Source organism: Ranitomeya imitator, chromosome 6 (genome assembly GCF_032444005.1).
Source record: "Ranitomeya imitator isolate aRanImi1 chromosome 6, aRanImi1.pri, whole genome shotgun sequence".
Classification (NCBI taxonomy): domain Eukaryota; kingdom Metazoa; phylum Chordata; class Amphibia; order Anura; family Dendrobatidae; genus Ranitomeya; species Ranitomeya imitator.
In genome coordinates, this window is record NC_091287.1 from 391,046,804 (window position 1) to 391,070,405 (window position 23,602).

Consider the following 23,602-nt stretch of genomic DNA (forward strand, 5'->3'; position numbering starts at 1 on the left):
AGATCTCAACCCTATAGAAAACCTTTGGAGGGAGTTGAAAGTCCGTGTTGCCAAGCGAAAAGCCAAAAACATCACTGCTCTAGAGGAGATCTGCATGGAGGAATGGGCCAACATACCAACAACAGTGTGTGGCAACCTTGTGAAGACTTACAGAAAACGTTTGACCTCTGTCATTCCCAACAAAGGATATAGTACAAAGTATTGAGATGAAATTTTGTTTCTGACCAAATACTTATTTTCCACCATAATATGCAAATAAAATGTTAAAAAAACAGACAATGATTTTCTGGATTTTTTTTTCTCAGTTTGTCTCCCATAGTTGAGGTCTACCTATGATGTAAATTACAGACGCCTCTCATCTTTTTAAGTGGTGGAACTTGCACTATTGCTGACTGACTAAATACTTTTTTGCCCCACTGTATGTATATATATATATATATATATATATATATATATATATATATATATATATATATATATATATATATTTAAATCACCCCCTTTCGCTCCATTCAAAATAAAACAAAAAAAAAAAATCAAACCTACACATATTTGGTATCACCGCAATCAGAATCGCCCAGTCTATCAATATAAAAAGGATTAACCTGATTCCTAAATGGCACAGCAAAGAAAAAAAAAAAAGTCAAAACGCCAGAACAACATTTTTTGGGTCGCCACGACATTGCATTAAAATGCAATAATGGGCAATCAAAGGAATGCATCTTGCCCAAAATGGTATCATTAAAAATGTCAGCTCGGCACGCAAAAAATAAGCCCTAACCCAACCCCAGATCACAAAAATGGAGATGCTATGGGTAACGGAAAATAATGTTTTTTTTGTTTGTTTTTTTAAAGCAAAGATTGGAATTTATTTTCCTCACTTAGATAAAAAAAAAACAACCTAGACATATTTGGTGTCTATGAACTCGTAATGACCTGGAGAACCATAATGGCAAAAAACAAATGTGAAATTGCACTTTTTTTTCCAGTTTCACTACACTTGGAATTTTTTCCTGTTTTCTAGTACACAAGATGGTAAAACCAATGGTGTCATTCAAACGTACAACTCTTCCCACAAAAAATAAGCCCTCACATGCCCATATTGACGGAAAAAATAAAGTTATTGCTCTGGGAAGGAGAAGAGCGAAAAACTAAAACGCAAAACCAAAAAAAGCTCTAAGGTTAAGGGGTTAATCTTTATTATCAGTTTTGATAATGATATGCTCGTGCTTCAGGGCAGGCCTATAGGTAGGGGTCTTAGGGTACCGTCACACTATACGATTTACCTACGATCACGACCAGCGATACGACCTGGCCGTGATCGTAGGTAAATTGTAGTGTGGTCGCTGGGGAGCTGTCACACAGACAGCTCTCCAGCGACCAACGATGCCGAGGTCCCCGGGTAACCAGGGTAAACATCGGGTTACTAAGCGCAGGACCGCACTTAGTAACCCGATGTTTACCCTGGTTACCAGCGTAAAAAAAACCAAACAGTACATACTTACATTCCGGTGTCTGTCCCTTGCCGTCTGCTTCCCGCACTAACTGACTGCCGGCCGTAAAGTGAAAGCACAGCACAGCGGTGACGTCACCGCTCTGCTCTGCTTTCACTTTACGGCCGGCAGTCAGTGAGTGCGGGAAGCAGACGCCAGGGGACCTGACAGACACCGGAATGTAAGTATGTGCTGTTTTTTTTTTTTTTTACATTTACGCTGGTAACCAGGGTAAACATCGGGTTACTAAGCGCGGCCCTGCGCTTAGTAACCCGATTTTTACCCTGGTTACAAGCGAACGCGTCGCTAGATCGGTGTCACACACACCGATCTAGCGATGACAGCGGGAGATCCAGCGACGAAAGAAAGTTCCAAACGATCTGCTACGACGTACGATTCTCAGCAGGATCCCTGATCGCTGCTGCGTGTCAGACACAGCGATATCGTAACGATATCGCTGGAACGTCACGAATCGTACCGTCGTAGCGATCGAAATGGCACTGTGTGACGGTACCCTTACAGTGGTGCTCTGCTTAGCTAATCATAATAAGGACTGCTGGCAGGTCACTGATCCCTCAGTGACCTGTACCCTAGTTTACATAATGAATATGTATATATCTTGAAGGGAAAAAAATCCCCTTCTGCATGCAAGAATCAGCAGTGACGCCTGAGCTACAGCATGATTGCCAATAGCCACTAGTGCGCAGGCGGCGCCATCTTAGTGGAGACCATTTTTTCCCCTCTAGCAAGATGACGCCACCAGCGCCATTCTCAAACTGATTTTTTTTTTTTTAGGAATTTATGGATACCAAGAAAGAAAAGGATTATATAAACATTAGCCGGCAGCCGGGTAGATCGGTCACTCCCGATGTGACTGTTCTACACGCGAGATCGCTGTTTAACACTCAGTATTGAGTGTACTACGTTGGACAGGATAGTATTATATGTTGGTTTATTGTTTTTTGATTATTTGCATGAGACGAAGACATAATTTAACCCCTTAACGACCGCCGATACGCCTTTTAACGGCGGCCGTTAAGGGTACTTAAACCACAGCTTAACGGCGCTGTGGAAAAAGTAAATAGCGCCCCCCCAGAGTCGGATTTTCTCCGGGGTCTCGGCTGCCGGGGGTAGCCGAGACACCAGAGAACATGATTCGGGGGGTTTTTTACCGACCCCGCTTTTGCGATCGTCGGTAATTAACCGTTTACCAGTGATCGCAGAAAAAAATAAAACAACGCTATTTCCCTTTTAATTTCTCTGTCCTCCGATGTGATCGCACATCAGAGGACAGAGAAATGGGGTCCCCAATAGCCCCCTGATACTTACTGTCTCCCCCGGTGCTCCTCGTGGCTCCTGATGGGCGCCGCCATCTTTTTCCGGCAAAAAAATGGCGGGCGCATGCGCAGTGCGCCCGCCGGCCGGCACCGGGAGCATCTTTGGGGTCTCGGCTGCCGGGGGTAGCCGAGACCCCAAAGAACATGATCGGGGTCGGTTTTACCGACCCCTGTTTTGCGATCGCCGGTAATTAACTGTTTACCGGCGACCGCAAAAAAAAAAAAAGCAAAGTGTAATTCTCTGTCCTCTGATGTGATCACACATCAGAGGACAGAGAAATAGGAGGATTTGGGGACCCCATTATACTCACTGGTGTCCCTGGGTCCTCCTGCTGCTCCTCCTGGCCGCCGGCGTCTTCAGGGGAAAAGAAAATGGCGGGTGCATGCGCAGTGCGCCCGCCATCTATCGCCATCTGCCGGCCGACAAGAGAAGAGCAGTTGGGGCTAAAATTAGGGTTAGGGCTAAATTTAGGGTTGGGGTTGGGGCTAAATTTAGGGTTAGGGTTCTTTCAAACTTACGTCGGTACGGGGCCGTCGCAATGTTGTGAAAATTGTGCACAACGTGGGCAGCGGATGTAGTTTTTCAACGCATCCGCTGCCCAATCTATGTCCTGGGGAGGAGGGGGCGGAGTTACGGCCACGCATGCGCGGTCAGAAATGGCGGACGCGACGTACAAAAAAACGTTACATTGAACATTTTTTTGTGCCGACGGTCCGCCAAAACACAACTGATCCAGTGCACGACGGACGCGACGTGTGGCCATCCATCGCAATCTGTCGGCAATACAAGTCTATGGGCAAAAAACGCATCCTGCGGGCACATTTGCAGGATCCGTTTTTTGTCCAAAACGACGGATAGCAACGGATGCCAAACGCAAGTGTGAAAGTAGCCTTAGAGCTAGGGTTAGGGTTTGGGCTAAAGTTAGGGCTAGGGTTAGGGGTGGAGCTAAAGTTAGGGCTAGGGTTAGGGTTGCGGCTAAAGTTAGGGTTAGAGTTGGGATTAGGGTTAGGGTTTGGATTAGGGTTGGTATTAGGGTTGGCATTAGGGTTACGCTTGGGATTAGGGTTAGGTTTGGGATTAGGGTTAAGGTTAGGGTTGTGATTAGGGGTGTATTGGGATTAGGGTTAGGTTTGAGGTTAGGGTTGAGATTAGGATTAGGGGTGTGTTGGATTTAGGGTTTTGATTAGTGTTATGGTTAGGGTTGACATTAGGGTTGTTTTGGGGTAAGGGTTGTGATTATCGTTAGGGTTAGTGATTAGGATTATGGATCGGGTTGGGATTAGGGTTAGGGATGTGTTGGGGTTAGGGTTGGAGCTAGAATTGGGGGGTTTCCACTGTTTAGGTACATCAGGGGGTCTCCAAACACGACAGCCAATTTTGCGCTCAAAAAGTCAAATGGTGCTCCCTCCATTCTGAGCTCTGCCGTGCGCCCAAACAGTGGGTTACCCCCACATATGGGGCATCAGCGTACTCGGGATAAATTGGACAACAACTTTTGGGTCCAATTTCTCCTGTTACCCTTGTGAAAATAAAAACTTGGGGGCTAAAAAAATCTTTTTTGTGGAAAAAAAATTTTTTTTATTTTCACGGCTCAACGTTATAAACTTCTGTGAAGCACATGGGGGTTCAAAGTGCTCACCACACATCTAGATAAGTTCCTTAACCCCTTTCTGCCATTAGACGTACTATCCCATCCATGTGGGGTGGGCTTTACTTCCCAAGGACGGAATAGTACGTCATAGCCGATCGGCCGCGCTCACGGGGGGAGCGCGGCTGATCGCGGCCGGGTGTCAGCTGCTTATCGCAGCTGACATCCGGCACTATGTGCCAGGAGCGGTCACGGACCGCCCCCGACACATTAACCCCCGGCACACCGCGATCAAACATGATCGCGTTGTGCCGGCGGTGCAGGGAAGCATCGCGCAGGGAGGGGGCTCCCTGCGGGCTTCCCTGAGACCCCCGCAGCAACGCGATGTGATCGCGTTGCTCCGGGGGTCTCCTACCTCCCTCCCTGCATCAAGTCCCGGATCCAATATGGCCGCGGATCCGGGTCCTGCAGGGAGGGAGGTGGCTTACCAAGTGCCTGCTCAGAGCAGGCACTTGGTAACGCTGCAGTGCTCTGAGACAGATCGGTGATCTGTCAGAGTGCTGTGCAAACTGGCAGATCACCGATCTGTATTGTCCCCCTCTGGGACAAAGTAAAAAAAAAATTTTTTACAAGTGTGTAAAAAAAAAAAAAAATCCTAAATAATGAAAAAAAAAAAAAAAATATTATTCCCATAAATACATTTCTTTATCTAAATAAAAAAAAAAAAACAATAAAAGTACACATATTTAGTATCGCCGCGTCCGTAACGACCCGACCTATAAAACTGGCCCACTAGTTAACCCCTTCAGTAAACACCGTAAGAAAAAAAAAAAAAACGAGGCAAAAAACAACGCTTTATTATCATACCGCCGAACAAAAAGTGGAATAACACGCGATCAAAAAGACAGATATAAATAACCAGGGTACCGCTGAAAGCGTCATCTTGTCCCGCAAAAAATGAGCCGCCATACAGCAACATCAGCAAAAAAATAAAAAAGTTATAGTCCTCAGAATAAAGCGATGCAAAAATAATTATTTTTTCTATAAAATAGTTTTTATCGTATAAAAGCGCCAAAACATTAAAAAATGATATAAATGAGGTGTCGCTGTAATCGTACTGACCCGAAGAATAAAACGGCTTTATCAATTTTACCAAATGCGGAACGGTATAAACGCCTCCCCCAAAAGAAATTCATGAATAGCTGGTTTTTGGTAATTCTGCCTCACAAAAACCAGAATAAAAGGCGATCAAAAAATGTCACGTGCCCGAAAGTGTTACCAATAAAAACGTCAACTCGTCCCGCAAAAACAAGACCTCACATGACTCTGTGGACTCAAATATGGAAAAATTATAGCTCTCAAAATGTGGTAACGCAAAAAATATTTTTTGCAATAGAAAGCGTCTTTCAGTGAGTGTATTTATTTCAAGGCTACAGTCAGGGTTAAGGCTACAGTCAGGGTTAAGGCTACAGTCAGGGTTAAGGCTACAGTCAGGGTTAAGGCTACAGTCAGGGTTAAGGCTACAGTCAGGGTTAAGGCTACAGTCAGGGTTAAGGCTACAGTCAGGGTTAAGGCTACAGTCAGGGTTAAGGCTACAGTCAGGGTTAAGGCTACAGTCAGGGTTAAGGCTACAGTCAGGGTTAAGGCTACAGTCAGGGTTAAGGCTACAGTCAGGGTTAAGGCTACAGTCAGGGTTAAGGCTACAGTCAGGGTTAAGGCTACAGTCAGGGTTAAGGCTACAGTCAGGGTTAAGGCTACAGTCAGGGTTAAGGCTACAGTCAGGGTTAAGGCTACAGTCAGGGTTAAGGCTACAGTCAGGGTTAAGGCTACAGTCAGGGTTAAGGCTACAGTCAGGGTTAAGGCTACAGTCAGGGTTAAGGCTACAGTCAGGGTTAAGGCTACAGTCAGGGTTAAGGCTACAGTCAGGGTTAAGGCTACAGTCAGGGTTAAGGCTACAGTCAGGGTTAAGGCTACAGTCAGGGTTAAGGCTACAGTCAGGGTTAAGGCTACAGTCAGGGTTAAGGCTACAGTCAGGGTTAAGGCTACAGTCAGGGTTAAGGCTACAGTCAGGGTTAAGGCTACAGTCAGGGTTAAGGCTACAGTCAGGGTTAAGGCTACAGTCAGGGTTAAGGCTACAGTTAGGGTTAAGGCTACAGTTAGGGTTAAGGCTACAGTTAGGGTTAAGGCTACAGTTAGGGTTAAGGCTACAGTTAGGGTTAAGGCTACAGTTAGGGTTAAGGCTACAGTTAGGGTTGGGGCTAAAGTTAGGGTTTGGATTACATTTGCGGTTGGGAATAGGGTTGGGATTAGGGTTAGGGGTGTGTTTGGATTAGGGTTTCAGTTATAATTGGGGGGTTTCCACTGTTTAGACACATCAGGGGCTCTCCAAACGCAACATGGCGTCCGATCTCAATTCCAGCCAATTCTGCGTTGAAAAAGTAAAACAGTGCTCCTTCCCTTCCGAGGTCTCCCGTGTGCCCAAACAGGAGTTTACCCCAATACATGGGGTATCAGCGTACTCAGGACAAATAGGACAACAACTTTTAGGGTCCAAGTTCTCCTGTTACCCTTGGGAAAATACAAAACTGGGGGCTAAAAAATAATTTTGGGGGGAATGTTTCTTTTTATTTTCACGGCTCTGCGTTAGAAACTGTAGTGAAACACTTGGGGGCTCAAAGTTCTCACAACACATCTAGATAAGTTCCTTGGGGGGTCTAGTTTCCAATATGGGGTCACTTGTGGGGGGTTTCTATTGTTTAGGTACATTAGGGGCTCTGCAAACGCAATGTGACGCCTGCAGACCATTCCATCTAAGTCTGTATTTCAAATGGCGCTCCTTCCCTTCCGAGCCTTCCCTTGCGCCCAAACGGTGGTTCCCCCCACATATGGGGTATCAGCGCACTCAGGACAAATTGCACAACAAATTTTGGGGTTCAATTTCTCCTGTTCCCCTCGGGAAAATACAAAACTGGGGGCTAAAAAATAATATTTGTGGGAAAAAAAATTTGTTTTATTTTTACGGCTCTGCATTATAAACTTCTGTGAAGCTCTTGGTGGGTCAAAGTGCTCACAACACATCTAGATAAGTTCCTTAGGGGGTCTACTTTCCAAAATGGTGTCACTTGTGGGGGGTTTCAATGTTTAGGCACATCAGTGGCTCTCCAAACGCAACATGGCGTCTCATCTCAATTCCTGTGAATTTTGCATTGAAAAGTCAAACGGCACTCCTTCCCTTCCGAGGTCTCCCATGCGCCCAAACAGTGGTTTACCCCCACATATGGGGTATCAGCGGACTGAGGACAAATTGTACAACAACTTTTTGGTTCCAATTTCTTCTCTTACCATTGGGAAAATAAAAAATTGGGGGCGAAAAGATCATTTTTTTTTTTTTAAAATATTTTTTATTTTTACGGTTCTGCATTATAAACTTCTGTGAAGCACTTGGTGGGTCAAAGTGCTCACCACACCTCTAGATAAGTTCCTTAGGGGGTCTACTTTCCAAAATGGTGTCACTTGTGGGGGGTTTCAATGTTTAGGCACATCAGTGGCTCTCCAAACGCAACATGGCGTCCCATCTCAAATCCAGTCAATTTTGCATTAAAAAGTCAAATGGCGCTCCTTCGCTTCCAAGCTCTGTCATGCGCCCAAACAGTGGTTTACCTCCACTTATGTGGTATCAGCGTACTCAGGACAAATTGTACAACAAGGTTTGGGGTCCATTTTCTCCTGTAACTCTTGGCAAAATAAAACAAATTGGAGCTGAAGTAAATTTTTTGTGAAAAAAAGTAAAATGTTAATTTTTATTTAAACATTCCAAAAATTCCTGTGAAACACCTGAAGGGTTAATAAACTTCTTGAATGTGGTTTTGAGAACCTTGAGGGGTGCAGTTTTTAGAATGGTGTCACACTTGGGTATTTTCTATCATATAGACCCCTCAAAATGACTTCAAATGAGATGTGGCCCCTAAAATAAAATGGTGTTGTAAAAATGAGAAATTGCTTGTCAACTTTTAACCCTTATAACTCCCTAACAAAAAAAAATTTTGGTTCCAAAATTGTGCTGATGTAAAGTAGACATGTGGGAAATGTTACTTATTAAGTATTTTGTGTGACATATCTCTGTGATTTAATTGCATAAAAATTCAAAGTTGGAAAATTGCAAAATTTTCAAAATTTTCGCAATATTTCCGTTTTTTTCACAAATAATCGCAAGTAATATCAAAGAAATTTTACCACTATCATGAAGTACAATATGTCACGAGAAAACAATGTCAGAATCACCGGGATCCGTTGAAGCGTTCCAGAGTTATAACCTCATAAAGGGACAGTGGTCAGAATTGTAAAAATTGGCCCGGTCCATAACGTGCAAACCACCCTTGGGGGTAAAGGGGTTAAGGGGTCTAGTTTCCAAAATGGTGTCACTTGTGGGGGGTTTCCACTGTTTAGGCACATCAGGGGCTCTCTAAACGTGACATGGCGTCCGATCTCAATTCCAGCCAATTTTGCATTGAAAAAGTCAAACGGCGCTCCTTCACTTCCAAGTTCTGCGGTGTGCCCAAAAAGTGGTTTACCCCCACATATGGGGTATTGGCGTATTCAGGAGAAAATGCATAACAAAATTTATGGTTACATTTCTGTTTGTGAAAATAAAACAAAATGGTTCTGAATTAAAATGTTTGCAAAAAAAAGTTAAATGTTCATTTTTTCCTTCCACATTGTTTCAGTTCCTATGAAGCACGTAAAGGGTTAATAAACTTCTTGAATGTGGTTTTGAGGACGTTGAGGGGTGTAGTTTTTAGAATGGTGTCACACTTCGTTATTTTCTATCATATAGACCCCTCGAAATGACTTCAAATGTGACGTGGGCCCTAAAAAAAAATGGTGTTGTAAAAATGAGAAATTGCTGGTCAACTTTTAACCCTTATAACTCCCTAACAAAAAAAAAATTTTGTTTCCAAAATTGTGCTGATGTAAAGTAGACATGTGGGAAATGTTATTTATTAACTATTTTTCGTGACATATCTCTCTGATTTGAGGGCATAAAAATACAAAGTTTGAAAATTGCAAAATTTTAAAAATTTGCGCCATATTTCTGTTTTTCTCATAAATAATCACAACTAATATCGAAGAAATGTTACCACTAACATGAAGTACAATATGTCACGAAAAAACAGTCTCAGAATCACCGGGATCCGTTGAAGCGTTCCAGAGTTATAACCTCATAAAGTGACAGTGGTCAGAATTGTAAAAATTGGCTCGGTCATTAAGTACCAAATTGGCTCTGTCACTAAGGGGTTAATAGCAATAAAGGATGTGACAGGTTCTCTTTAAGCTTTGTTTACATCTGGTTTTGCAATACATTTCTGTTTCATTCTAGGAACCAACACTGTAATAGACACCAGAAGGTTTTCATAGTCAATGTGGTCTTTCTAGTGCCATTTGCATCTAGCCTCTGCATGAAATACGTTTCCTGTTCCTTTATCTATCCTCACATTTCAATGTTGCAAAGTGCAAATCAATACTTACTAAAATTATGGTCTGTCACCCGTTTTCTATTTGTTGTTGACACAACAAAGTCTTCACTTGGTCCGATGACAAACGTCTAGTAAAGAAAACAAAAAATAAAGCATAATACAAACTAATTAAACTGTTCTAAACTAAAGCAGTACCAGGATTCCTGGTCACAGATGATGATCAAAATAATGTTTTCCTCAATTTGCCCTTAAAGTGTTATTCTCATCTTCATAAATGGGTATTGTTAGATAGTTCTTGTAAATACAAGAAACATTTGTTTTTTTCAGCTATTTTTAACCCATTAACACTTTATTTCTATGTCTTTGAGACTGACCCCAGCTGCTAGATAGCAGAATGTACTCAGTGCTTATAAGTTGTTATTTTTTTCTTTTATAGCTTAGCTTGTAAGTGGGGATGGGCAGACTCCGGGATGTTCGGGTCTGCGGGTCAAGCGGAACAGTTTAAAAAAAAAAAAAAAAAATAGAATTAGACTTGCCGGTAATTCGGCTTCTAGGAACCTTCCACGACGGCATATGGAGGTTGTCTCTTTGCCCTAATGGGGAACAAGAAACACGGAGAGGTTAAAAAGACCTCCCACTTGCCAGTGACTTACAACTGAGACCATAGCACCGGTTTACCTTCTGAATCCCAGATTTAATCCAGGAATATATATAAGGGTGGGGGGGGGGGGGGAAATAGCGCCATCATCGAAGGTTCCTAGAAACCGAATTACCGGTAATTCTATTTTCTCTAGTCACCTTCCACGACGGCATATAGAGGAATAGGAATACCAACTAATTTGGCACTAGGGAGGGACAGCGGCCTGGAGAACTTTACGGCCGAAGATTAAGTCCCTATTGGATAATACATCCAATCTATAATGTTTGGAAAAGGTATGAAGTGAGGACCATGTTGCTGCCCTGCAGATCTGCTCTGGAGATGCGCCTGCTTTTTCTGCCCAGGAAACTGATGTGGATCTGGTTGAGTGAGCCTTGATCCCCACTGGAGGTAGCTTATTCTGAGCAAGATATGCTTGTGTTATAGCTTATTTAATTCAGTTAGCAAAGGTACTCTTAGCCACCTTTTTCCCTTTATTTTGTCCTGAAAGGTGGACAAAAAGGTTGTAATCGATTCTGTAAGAGCAGGTTTGATCTAGGTAGTGTAAAACAATGCGCTGCACATCGAGAGTGTTGAATTTCCTCTCTTCCGAATTTGCAGGTTCATGGCAAAAAGATGGTAGTATGATCTATTGGGAACGGTGGAATTCAGAGACTACTTTCGGAAGAAATGATGGATCAAGACAAAGCACTATTGAATCTTCCCTAATCAATAGAGAAGGTTCTCTTATTGATAAGGCTTGTAGTTCACCCACTCTCCTAGCCGTAGTTATGGCTACCAAAAAGACCGCTTTATATACAAAGTTTTGGGGAGAACAGGAAGACAAAGGTTCAAAGGGCGGACCTGTAAGCCCCTGGAGTACCACGTTGAGATCCCATGGAGGAACTATAATCTGATTTTTAGGGTTCATTCTGACTGCTGAGGTCATAAATCTTTTGATCCAGCGATGACTTGCCAGATCTTGGTCTAAGACAGAGCTGAGTGCAGAGACCTGGACCTTCAGAGTACTGGGTCTAAAGGTACCTTCACACTAAACGACGCTGCAGCGATCCGGATCGCTGCAGCGTCGCTGTTTGGTCGCTGGAGAGCTGTCACACAGACAGCTCTCCAGCGACCAACGATGCCGGTAACCAGGGTAAACATCGGGTTACTAAGCGCAGGGCCGCGCTTAGTAACCCGATGTTTACCCTGGTTACCAGCGTAAAAGTGAAAAAACGGTGACGTCACCGCTCTGCTTTCCGGCCGCTGTGCTCACAGTGAGTGCAGGAAAGCACAGCGCCAGGGGACAGACAGCAGAAGGTAAGTATGAAGCGTTTGTTTTTTTTACGTTTACGATGGTATCCAGGGTAAACATCGGGTTACTAAGCGCGGCCCTGCGCTTAGTAACCCGATGTTTACCCTGGTTACCAGCGAAGACATCGCTGAACCGGTGTCACACACGCCGATTCAGCGATGTCAGCGGGAGAGCCAGCGACGAAAGAAAGTGCTGGCCCTCTAGCCCCGACCAACAACATCACAGCAGGATTCTGATCGCTGCTGCGTGTCAAACTAAACGATATCGCTAGCCAGGACGCTGCAACGTCACGGATCGCTAGCGATATCGTTTAGTGTGAAGGTACCTTAAGACCGATCTTTAAGTCTTTTTGTAAGAAATCTAGAATTCGAGATATATTTGGTTTGAGAGGGTCTGAAAGGTTGGCTAGACAAAAGGATGAAAACTTTTTCCAGACCTTATTGTAGATGGCGTTTGTTACTGGTTTCCTGGATCTTTACAGTGTAGCTGTAACTGGGTTTGATAACCCCTTTGCTTTCAGTAACCCCTGGGCTTCAGTAACCACGCCGCTAAGTTCCATCTCTGAGGGTCTGAGTGGAGAATGGGTCCTTGAGAGAGGAGGTTGTCTCTTACTGGTAACATTACTGGCCCGTCCACCTGTAGCAGGATGATCAGATTGAACCAACTTCTTTTGGGTCATAATGGGGTTATCAATATAATACACAAAAAAGGTTGCACTCTATCGTGCCAAAACACATCAAATATGAAATACATGAAATATGAATAGCAAAATTGCTTTTTGAACATTAGGGAAAAAAAATTTTGAGACGCTTAGCACAGAATTTGGCCAAATAGTGTGAGCCCATCAACCATCGTCACGGTGGTCTCATTAAAAAACTGATGGGTACCTGACCTCCCTGTCCAAATGTGAACACTTACCGAAGGCTAATGTCTGCATGCTTGGATGAATATGGACACCTCTCTCAGCAAAGCCTGCATATGGTGTGAATAGGTGCACTAGTTTGGATGTGCCAGTCTTTTTTCTGTCATTTCTATGTTAGCTTATTGACTGAACACTCCTCCCTTCACCATTTGGTTTTTAATTACATCTATTCACACTTGGTTCCGGCCAACCCATATGTAGGCTTTGCTGAGAGAGGTGTCCATATTCACCCAAGCATGCAGACATTACCCTTCAGTAAGTGTTCACATTTGGACAGGGAGGTCAGGTACCTATTTGGCCAAATTCTGTGCTAGGCGTCTCAAAAAAATTTTTTCCTAATGTTCAAGAAGCACTTTTGCTATTCATATTTCATGTATTTCATATTTGACGTGTTGTGGCACGATAGAGTTCAACCTTTTTTGTATATTATATATGGAGGTAGCTGCTCCTGGTATGCACCTATTCACACTAGTTTGGATGTGCCAGTCTTTTTTCTGTTATTTCGGGGTTATCAATATAGTCGGGGTCCATTCTACTCAAATCTTCCGTAGAACCTTTGCAAGAATTGGAGTTGGTGGAAACGCGTAAGCGAGGTGAAAATCCCAACTCTGGACTAAGGCATCCACTCCTCTGGGATTGCTTCTTGGGTTCAAGGAGAAGAAGGTTTCGATTTTTGCGCTTTGGTGAGAGGCAAAAAGGTCGACTTCTGGAAGACCCCACCTGTGTACCAGCACCTTGAAAGTTTGATAGTCCAGGCTCCATTCGCCCGGGGAAATGTCCTGGCAACTTAGGTTCTGCCAATGTTCAGGCAGATTATTTTTCAAGTGAACTGCCGTCAGGGACAGTAGGTGTTTTTCGGGCCAACAGAATATTCGAGCGGAAATCTTCTTTAGGCTGTTGAATTTTGTACTGCCTTGGTGTTTGATATGAGCCACCGTGGTCATGTTGTCTGAATATACAGTATATGAATGTGTTGTCCAGAAAACTGACAACGTGCTGCTAAAAGAGCTTCTTCCACGGCTTTGAGTTCTCTAAAATTTTAGGATTTCCCTCTGATCGACTGGTCCCAAAGACCTTAAAAAGGAACATGGTTTATCATGGATCCCCAGCCCCTCCTGCTGGCATCTGACTTAATTGTGGTTAGCGGAACTTGAATCCAGCTTACACCTTTGAGGAGGTTTTTGGAATTCATCCACCATGTCAATGATACTTTCACTCGACCTGGTGTGTGAATCCTTTTGCTCAAGGTACCAGGACAACCGTCCCAATTGTCTAGAATGTGAGCTTGAAGGATTCTTGAGTAGGCTTGAGCCCAGGCCACCGACTGTATACAGGCTGTCATGGAGCCGAAGAGCGACATTGTCTCTCGGAGTGTAGGAGATCTCATCTCTCTGAATTTTGTGACCTTTGCTACTAATGGTAGCCTGTGATCATCTGGAAGAGAGGACATCTGTTTTGAAGAATCCAGGAGTACTCCCCAAAATTTTCTGGTTTTGGAGGGTTGAAGCTGGGATTTTTTTAGATTTGGAATCCAACCCAGAGACCTCAATATCTCTAAAGTGGTTGACACGTTGGATATCAGGATCATCTCAGTGGGAGCTACTATCAGGAGGTCGTCCAGATAGGGCACTATACAGACACCTTGACTCCGGATAAATGACACTACCTCTGCCATTATCTTGGAAAAGACTCTCGGCGCTGATGAAATGCCAAAAGGAAGGACTACGAACTGATAGTGCTCCACTTGACGACTCCCCTGTACTGTAAACCTGAGATATTTTCTGTGTCTCGGGTGGATTGGAATGTGAAAATACTTATCTTTTAGGTCAATGGTTGCCATAAAGGAGTGATGCTCTATCAGAGGAATGGCTGATCTTACAGACTATCTTGAACTTGCGGTATTTCACATGTTGATTCAGACCCTTAGGGTACCGTCACACAGTGCCATTTTGATCGCTACGATGGTACGATTCGTGACGTTCCAGCGATATCCATACGATATCGCTGTGTCTGACACGCAGCAGCGATCAGGGACCCTGCTGAGAATCGTACGTCGTAGCAGATCGTTTGGAACATTCTTTCGTCGCTGGATCTCCCGCTGTCATCGCTGGATCGGTGTGTGTGTGTGTGACACAGATCCAGCGATGCGTTTGCTTCTAACCAGGGTAAACATCGGGTTAATAAGCGCTGGGCCGCGCTTAGTAACCCGATGTTTATCCTGGTTACCATCGTAAATGTAAAAAAAAACTAACACTACATACTTACATTCCGGTGTCTGTCCCTTGCCGTCTGCTTCCCGCACTGACTGACTGCCGGCCGTAAAGTGAAAGCAGAGCACAGCACGCTGTGCTTTGCTCTGCTTTCACTTTACGGCCGGCAGTCAGTGAGTGCGGGAAGCAGACTGCAAGGGACAGACACCGGAATGTAAGTATGTAGTGTTTGGTTTTTTTACGTTGGTAACCAGGGTAAACATCGGGTTACTAAGCGCGGCCCTGCGCTTAGTAACCCGATGTTTACCATGGTTACCCGGGGACCTCGGCATCGTTGGTCGCTGGAGAGCTGTCTGTGTGACAGCTCTCCAGCGACCACACAACGACTTACCAACGATCACGGCCAGGTCGTATCGCTGGTCGTGATCGTCAGTAAATCGTATAGTGTAACGGTACCCTTAGATTTATAATGATACGAACGTCTCCTGAAGGTTTGGGTACGAGAAATAAATCGGGAATAATGCCCTAGCCCCCATTCCGATTGTGGAACTGGGGAGATCACGTTTGATTTTACAAGATCCCTGAGACCTAATAACAATAAGTTGTGATCTTTTGACGTTGGAAGGGAAGTGATCTTTAGACCCTGAGGGGGGGGGGGAGAGATTAACTATCAATGGGCCCTCCTTGATAACATTGAGAACCCAGTGGGAACTGGTGATTTTTCCCACTGACCAGCATAACTTGAGAGTCTTCCCCCCCACTGGGTAGGAGTCATTGTTTGTCCTGTTGGAATTGCTGCTGCTGCTGCTGTTGTGTGACAAAAATATTTTTTCCTCTACTCTTCGCATAGCTCCATCTGCCGGTCTTGCCTTTACCTCTCGCTTGAGAGGGCTGAGACTGTGAGGCTGGAAAAAAAACGTTTCCTAGGAGGTTTTTTGCTCCAGGAGTGCTTTTTTCTTGTCAGTAGCTTTGTCAAGAATGTCGTCTAGGGCTGGACCAAAAACATATTCTCCTTTAAAGGGTATGGCACAGTTTGGCTTTATAAGTAATGTCACCGCTCCACATTTTGAGCCAGAGAGCTCTTCTGGCAGAGTTGGAAAGCACTAGAGACCTGGCGGCAACTCTAACAGATTCCAGAGAAGCGTCCGCCAGGAATCCTGTAGCCTTATGAAGAATAGGGAGCGAGTCCAACATCTCATCTCATCTTGAGGTACCCCGAGAGATATGGGTTTCCAATTTTTCTAGCCAGCGGGGAGAGGGCCCTAGCTACACAAGTGGAGGCGATGTTGGCCTTCAGGACGGATGTAGAGGTTTCCCATGACTTTTTTTTAGGAGACACTCAATTTTTCTGTCCATAGGATCCTTCAATTGTGAAGAATCCTCAAAGGGGAGCACGGTTCTCTTGACAACTCTAGCCACCTGAACATCAACCCTGAGAATGTCCCACTTAACGAATTCACCCTCCAGAGGAAATATATGTTTCATTTCCGAAGGGGTGCTGAGGCGCTTCACTGGTAGTTCCCATTCCTGATCAATCATACTAAAGATATTAGCGTTTACCGGGAACCCCAAACTTTTCTCCGATCTAAGCCCACCAAATATTTGATCCTGGATGGACTGGGGTTCAGATTCCTCCTCTAGTCCCATAGTGTTACGAACAGCTGACACCAGATCCTCAATATAATCTGAGGAGAAGAGGTATTTCCTGACCTCAGTCTTGGGTGAAACCGGATCCTCTCAACCAACGGACAGAGGTATGAGAGAGATCTGATTCAGAAGAGTCAACGACCTGCATTTTCCTCTTTTTAGCTGGGGAACGTGGTGGCAGAGGTGGGGATGGAGGAGTAAACAGGGGCGGAACTACAGCGGTCGCAGGGGTCGCTGCTGCGACTGGGCCCGGAGTGCTTAGGGGCCCACCCAGTCCATCAAAGACTGGTCGGGCCCCTAAGCACTGAGCTACAAAATTGTCCGCCGGCCCTTTAAATCAGTGGGTGGCATTTTAGGTCCGAAATTCTCCGGCGGCAGCCTGCTGTATTGTGCCGACCCGTTAACCCCCGAGTGCAGGGTAAGCAGCGTTCACTACAGAACGCTGCCTCTCCTGCACAGCAGCATAGGAATGATGTCATCGGGTCGGCGGGGTTACCGGGTGGGCGGAGTTACCGCCCAATGCTCTTCTGTCCTGTCCCGACTCCCGAAATAGGAGCTGCTGCCCGACAGAGTCCAGACTCCACCAGAGCAATCTCTTTGCTGGCAGCTCTGTGCCTCTCTGCAGGTGATCTGTGCCCCTCAGCTCTGTGTCACCCCCCACTGTTTGCCCCAATATGATCTCTGTGCCCCCAATATGATCTCTGCCCCCCACGCTGAGTGCCCCAATATGATCTCTTTGCCCCACTATGATCTTTGTGGCCCACGCTGAGTGCCCCCAATATGATCTCTGTGCCCCACGCTGAGTGCACCAATATGATCTCTGTGCCCCCCCGCTGAGTGCCCCAATATGATCTCTGTGCCCCACCGCTGTGTGCACCAATATGATCTCTGTGCTCCCCCGCTGAGTGCCCCAATATGATCTCTGTGCCCCACCGCTGTGTGCACCAAAATGATCTCTGTGCCCCTTGCTGTGTGCCCCAATGTGATCTCTGTGCCCCCCCGCTGTATGCACCAATATGATCTCTGTGCCCCCCGCTGTATGCACCAATATGATCTCTGTGCCCCCCCGCTGTATGCACCAATATGATCTGTGCCCCCCCCCCGCTGTATGCACCAATATCTCTGTGCCCCCCCCGCTGTATGCACCAATATGATCTGTGTCCCCCCCCCGCTGTATGCACCAATATGATCTGTGCCCCCCCCCCCCCCGCTGTATGCACCAATATGATATCGGCTCCCCACGCTGTGTACCCCAATATGATCTCTGTGCCCCCCACTGAGTGCCCCAATATGATTTCTGCCTCCACGCTGTGTACCCCATTATTATCGTTGTGCCCCCCCGCTGTATGCACCAATATCTTTGTGCCCCCCGCTGTGTGCCCCAATATGATCTTTGTGCCACCCGCTGTGCCCCAATATGATCTGTGCCCCCCAGCTATGTGCCCCTGTGATCTCTGTTCCCCCTGTGATCCCTGTGCCCCCCAGCTATGTGCCCCTTGATCTCTGTTCCCCCTGTGATCTCTGTGCCCCCCAGCTATGTGCCTCCTGTGATCTCTGTGCCCCCCAGCTATGTGCCCCCTGTGATCTCTGTTCCCCCTGTGGCCCCCAGCTATGTGCCCCCTGTGATTTCAGTGCCCTTTTTGAGTGCGGCCCTCGTTTATGCTTGGGCGTGCGTCTGCAGCCCTGGTCAGTGCGGGCAAACAGGAGAGCGTGTGCACACCAGGGCCTGTGCAGAAGTGAGAAAAGGCCACACAGACACCTGAGCCTCACTCTGAACAGCGCTCTCCTCACCGATCCCAGGCCGGCATCCGCTCCAAGTCCTCAGCACCTCCGATGCTGGCTGGACAGTGGACCCTCCTCATCCATCTCAGGTGAGTACCAGCATGAAATCTTTTTACGTATACGCATTTGCAGTTTGACCTGTATACTGTGTATAGACTGCTGCATGTACAATATATAGGGGACACTGCTGTATTATATAATCACCGTATCACCTATATAATGTATATACAGAAGTCTATATTCATTATATGGGTGACACTGACTAATGTGTATATACGTGATATAGGTGATACTGCTGCATATATATACTGCGACTACACTGCAATCACAGTATCACCTATATAATGTATGTACAACAGTCTATATACATTGTATAGGGGAAACTGACTGTGGTATGTACGTTATATAGGTTATACCACTGTGTGTAATATACTGCGACCGCTGTGTATAGCCCATATAGGCCAGCCACAGTATGTGTGTTATATATACACACACACACACACACTGTGGCTGGCCTATATGGGCTATACACAGCGGTCGCAGTATATTACACACAGTGGTATAACCTATATAACGTACTGTACATACCTCAGTCGCAGTTTCACTTATATAATGTGTGTGTGTGTGTGTGTGTGTGTGTGTGTGTGTGTGTGTGTGTGTGTGTGTGTGTGTCTATATACAGTGTATATATATTTATACACACAGCATTCTGATTGAATGTGATAAAAGTGTCGGACTCTTTATTGGCCCAATTGGCAACGTTTCGGATCAATAACAGGACATTTCTCTGATATGATACTGAAATGTTGCCACATGGGCTAATAAAGAGTCCACTGTTTAAAGGGATTGTCTCCCACTAGGACAACCTCATCTTAAACACAATGTTCAGCCCTGATAAATTAATAAAGCCTATACTCACCTCCTGTGCCGGCGCCGTTCCCACAGTGGCTGTAAAATGACCCCTGTTACGTGTTACGGAACCACTCAGCACCCAGAATATGTTGTGCAGTTATATGTATGTATAATAGGTTCTATGTGAGATGAATGTCCCTAATGCATCAGCCCACAAGCTGCGCCACTGGGCAGAGGGGACACGATATTCCCCTTTTGTCCGCCCCCCACCTTTGTAATTCCCACAGTAAATATCGGCAGGCTCCGGCCACCTGCGGCTATTGTAATGTATGTTTGGCCTGCCCTCTGTATCTGTGTTATATATTCTGTGTCCTGTGAGTAAAGAGTTGTCAGACTGGAAATACGTGGAGAAGCAGTGATCTTTTATATGCGCCCATGTAATCAAGGAATTCCAGCCAGCGTCTTCCATTCAGACTGCAGCAAAAGCAGAGTGGACCTCCGGAAACACGGGGTGGTACTGAAAGAGGTACCCCAGCTTGGTAGACCCCGTTACACTGGTGGCAGACAGCGGGATATGATACCCCTTCTACAGGAGGAAAGGAATGAATGGAAAACAACTACCAGAAGTTAAAGAGGACTACACTAAAAGATCTGGTGGAAGTCCGAGGGTTGATTGCCAGCAACAAAACAAAAGCGGATTTGATAGCAGCCATCATGGAACATGACAGTGCAGCGCCCCCCAATGTGAAAGTGGAGGAGCCTGAATTCCAGAAAGAGGTAAAGAACAGACTGGTGTTCTAGGGCCCAAACCCTGCAGTAGAGATCATACGAGAGGTGATGGCTGATGTGCGTACTGATCTGAAGGAAAAGATGGCCGAGCGGACCAGGATAGAGCTAGCCAAGATAAAGATGGCAGAGCGGACCAAAGTGGAGCTGGCCAAGATGGAGATGGCAGAGCGGAGAGTCAGCGAGCAGGGGGAGCTCTGACCTTCGACCAGGTACCTTCAACAGTAAGCCACAAAAAGATCCAGTATAATGCCTTCCGACAGTTGGGGGAGGCAGAGGAAGACATTGATGGCTTTCTGCAGGACTTTCAGCGGCAGTGTGCCCTTCATCAAGTGAAGCCGGAGGAACGGGTTCTGATTCTGGCCATCAAGCTGACAGGCCGGGCAGCGGACGCCTATCGCACGGTACCTGATGAGGACTGTATGGACTATGAGCGGATCAAAGAAGTGATCTTGTCCCGGTATGCGCTGACACCAGAGGCATACTGCCAAAAGTTCCGTGGACTTATAAAATGCGTAACCGATACCCACACTGAATGGGCCTGTAAATTACGGCGTCACTGCTACAGTGGGTACAAGCAACCACTGAGGACGTCCTCCAGCTCTTCTTGTTAGAACGTTTCTTTAATGGACTAACCCCCGAGACACAGGAATGGCTTCGAGACAGGCAGCCAACGACTCTTGAGGAAGCCGCTCGTCTGGCCGATGAACATCATGATGCCAGGAGGCCGCAGTTGTCCGAATCAAAGATGGTCAATAGGGGCCCGCCCATGGACCTGGAGGGCCGCATACCACCGAAGATTGTAGGGGGACCAGCTAGAAACCCGGCCTACCACAGTCCCCCTGGGGCGCGATGGCACACCTGCCGGCAGCTGGGCCACCTGCAAAGACAATGTCCCAACCGGACTTCGCATACCCAGTGGCCAAAGGCGGGAACAGCTACCTTTAGCCGGGCTGCTGTACACTGCTACCAAGGCGAAGCTGACCCGGCATTGGGGGCTACGACTAACCAAGGGGTGGAAGGGATGGAGGATTTTCCTGCAGACGTCTTGCTGGGAAATGACTTGGGGCACATGTTGTCTGCATTCTCGGTTGCCCCTCTGGCTAAGACATATCCTGTGACCACCTGGAGACAAGCTCGAGCTGCGGAGGCGGAATCACACTCAGAAGAGGCCCAGGTAAGACATCCCAGCCCTACACGCATTCCCATAGCCAGACATTTCTTGGGCCACTCCAGATGAATTTAAGAGGGAGTTACTTGAGGATCCTTCATTGGAGGGATATTGTGGGAAGGCACAGGAGGGGAGAGGGGTAGTGGAAGGGGAACACTTTGTATGGAAGCAGGGACTCCTCTACCGGATCACAGAGCAGCACCACACAGGGACGAGCCCCACTATAAAACGACAGCTGGTAGTTCCCAAGAAGTATAGGCAGGAGTTACTGCGAATCTCATGACATACCCTTGGCCGGGCACTTCGGCGTCAGTCGCACCAGGCATCGTCTGACACAAAACTTCTTTTGGCCGGGGGTAACCTATGATGTTCTTCAGTACTGCCAGACCTGTGACAGTTGCCAGCGCATTGGCAAGAGGGGGGATCGATGCAAGGCCAAATTACGCCCCCTCCCCATTGTGGAGGAACCATTTAAGGCCCCTTCACATTTAGCGACGCTGCAGCGATACCGACAACGATCCGGATCGCTGCAGCGTCGCTGTTTGGTCGCTGGAGAGCTGTCACACAGACCGCCCTCCAGCGACCAACGATGCCGGTAACCAGGGTAAACATCGGGTAACTAAGCGCAGGGCCGCGCTTAGTAACCCGATGTTTACCCTGGTTACCATGCTAAAAGTAAAAAAAAAAAAACACTACATACTTACCTACAGCCGTCGGTCCTCCAGCGCTGCGCTCTGCTTCTCTGCTCTCCTCCTGTACTGTCTGGGAGCCGGAAAGCAGAGCGGTGACGTCACCGCTCTGCTTTCCGGCTCACAGACAGTACAGGAGGAGTGCAGAGCACAGCGCTGGAGGACAGACGGCTGTAGGTAAGTATCTAGTGTTTGTTTTTTTTTACTTTTAGCATGGTAACCAGGGTAAACATCGGGTTACTAAGCGCGGCCCTGCGCTTAGTTACCCGATGTTTACCCTGGTTACCAGTGAAGACATCGCTGGATCGGTGTCACACACGCCGATCCAGCGATGTCTCCAGGGAGTCCAGCGACGAAATAAAGTTCTGGACTTTATTCAGCGACCAACGATCTCCCAGCAGGGGCCTGATCGTTGGTCGCTGTCACACATAACGATTTCATTAACGATATCGTTGCTACGTCACAAATAGCAACGATATCGTTAACAATATCGTTATGTGTGAAGGTACCTTTAGTCGAGTAGCGGTCGATCTGATAGGGCCGTTAGCCAAAACCAGTCCGTCAGGGAAAAGGTATATATTGACAGTAGTAGATTATGCCACACGGTATCCAGAGGCGGTTGCATTACCTAACATACTGGCAGAGACAGTGGCGGCCGTCCTGCTCCAGGTTTTCTCACGGGTTGGATTTCCCCGGGAGATTATCTCGGACCAGGGTACCCAGTTTACAGCAGAGGTGACCAACCAACTGTGGAAGCTGTGCGGCGTAAAGTCCATTAGAAGCACCCCGTACCACCCGCAAACCAATGGGTTGTGTGAACGCTTTAATGGGACATTAAACAGCTCATTGGGACTTTTACCAGGACCTACAGGGACTGGGAGAAATTCTTGCCACATCTCCTGTTTGCCTATCGGGAGGTGCCCCAAGTATCCACGGGGTTCTCCCCGTTCGAGCTGGTATACGGGAGACGGGTAAGGGGACCCCTAGACTTAGTGCTAGAACACTGGGAAGGAGAGGGCCTCATAGAAGGGGTACCTATTGTACCCTATGTGCTGGAATTCCGGGACCGCCTACAGGAGCTGACCCAGGCTGTAAGTGAGAACACGCAGGCGACCCAGCGGCGGCAGCGCGTATGGTACGATCGGAGAGCCAGAGAGCGCACCTTGGAAATAGGACAGAAGGTGCTGGTGTTAGAGCCCACTAGGCAGAACAAGCTCCAAGCTGCATGGCAGGGGCCCTACCAGTCTAAAACATGGGACCAGGTACACTTGGGTGAAGACCTAGTCCCCCGGGAGAGACAGCAGGCGGAGGAGTTGTTGAGGCCGCGACAGAGGATGTTTTCGGAGAGACCAGGGTACACTCGCCTGGCATAACACAAGGTTGAGACCCAGGATCAGACCCCCCTGTGACAAAACCCCTTCCGCGTCCCTGAGTCTGTACGAGAGGGGATGCGACAAGAGATACAAGAAATGTTGCGTTTAGGGGTCATTGAAGAGTCAGATAGTCCCTGGGCATCCCCCGTAGTGTTAGTGCCATCCTTCTTGGGGACTACACGGTTTTGTGTAGACTATCGTAAGCTCAATGAGAAAACTGTGATGGATGCGTATCCCATGCTGCGTGTGGATGAGTTGTTAGACCGGCTGGCGGGGGCAAAGTATTTGACCACCATCGATCTATGCAAAGGCTACTGGCAGATTC

The 23,602-nt window shown here is 46.7% G+C and overlaps 1 protein-coding gene across 1 annotated transcript in view; it reads right to left on the reverse strand.

Annotated features, from left to right (window-relative positions):
• SMCHD1 (structural maintenance of chromosomes flexible hinge domain containing 1) overlaps positions 1–23,602 on the reverse strand; it is a 457,067-nt gene that overhangs the window by 427,679 nt on the left and 5,786 nt on the right. The window contains exon 2 of the mRNA XM_069731150.1: positions 9,946–10,021. Within this exon, the coding sequence (XP_069587251.1) occupies positions 9,946–10,021 (76 nt within the window). The remainder of the gene's footprint in view (positions 1–9,945; positions 10,022–23,602) is intronic.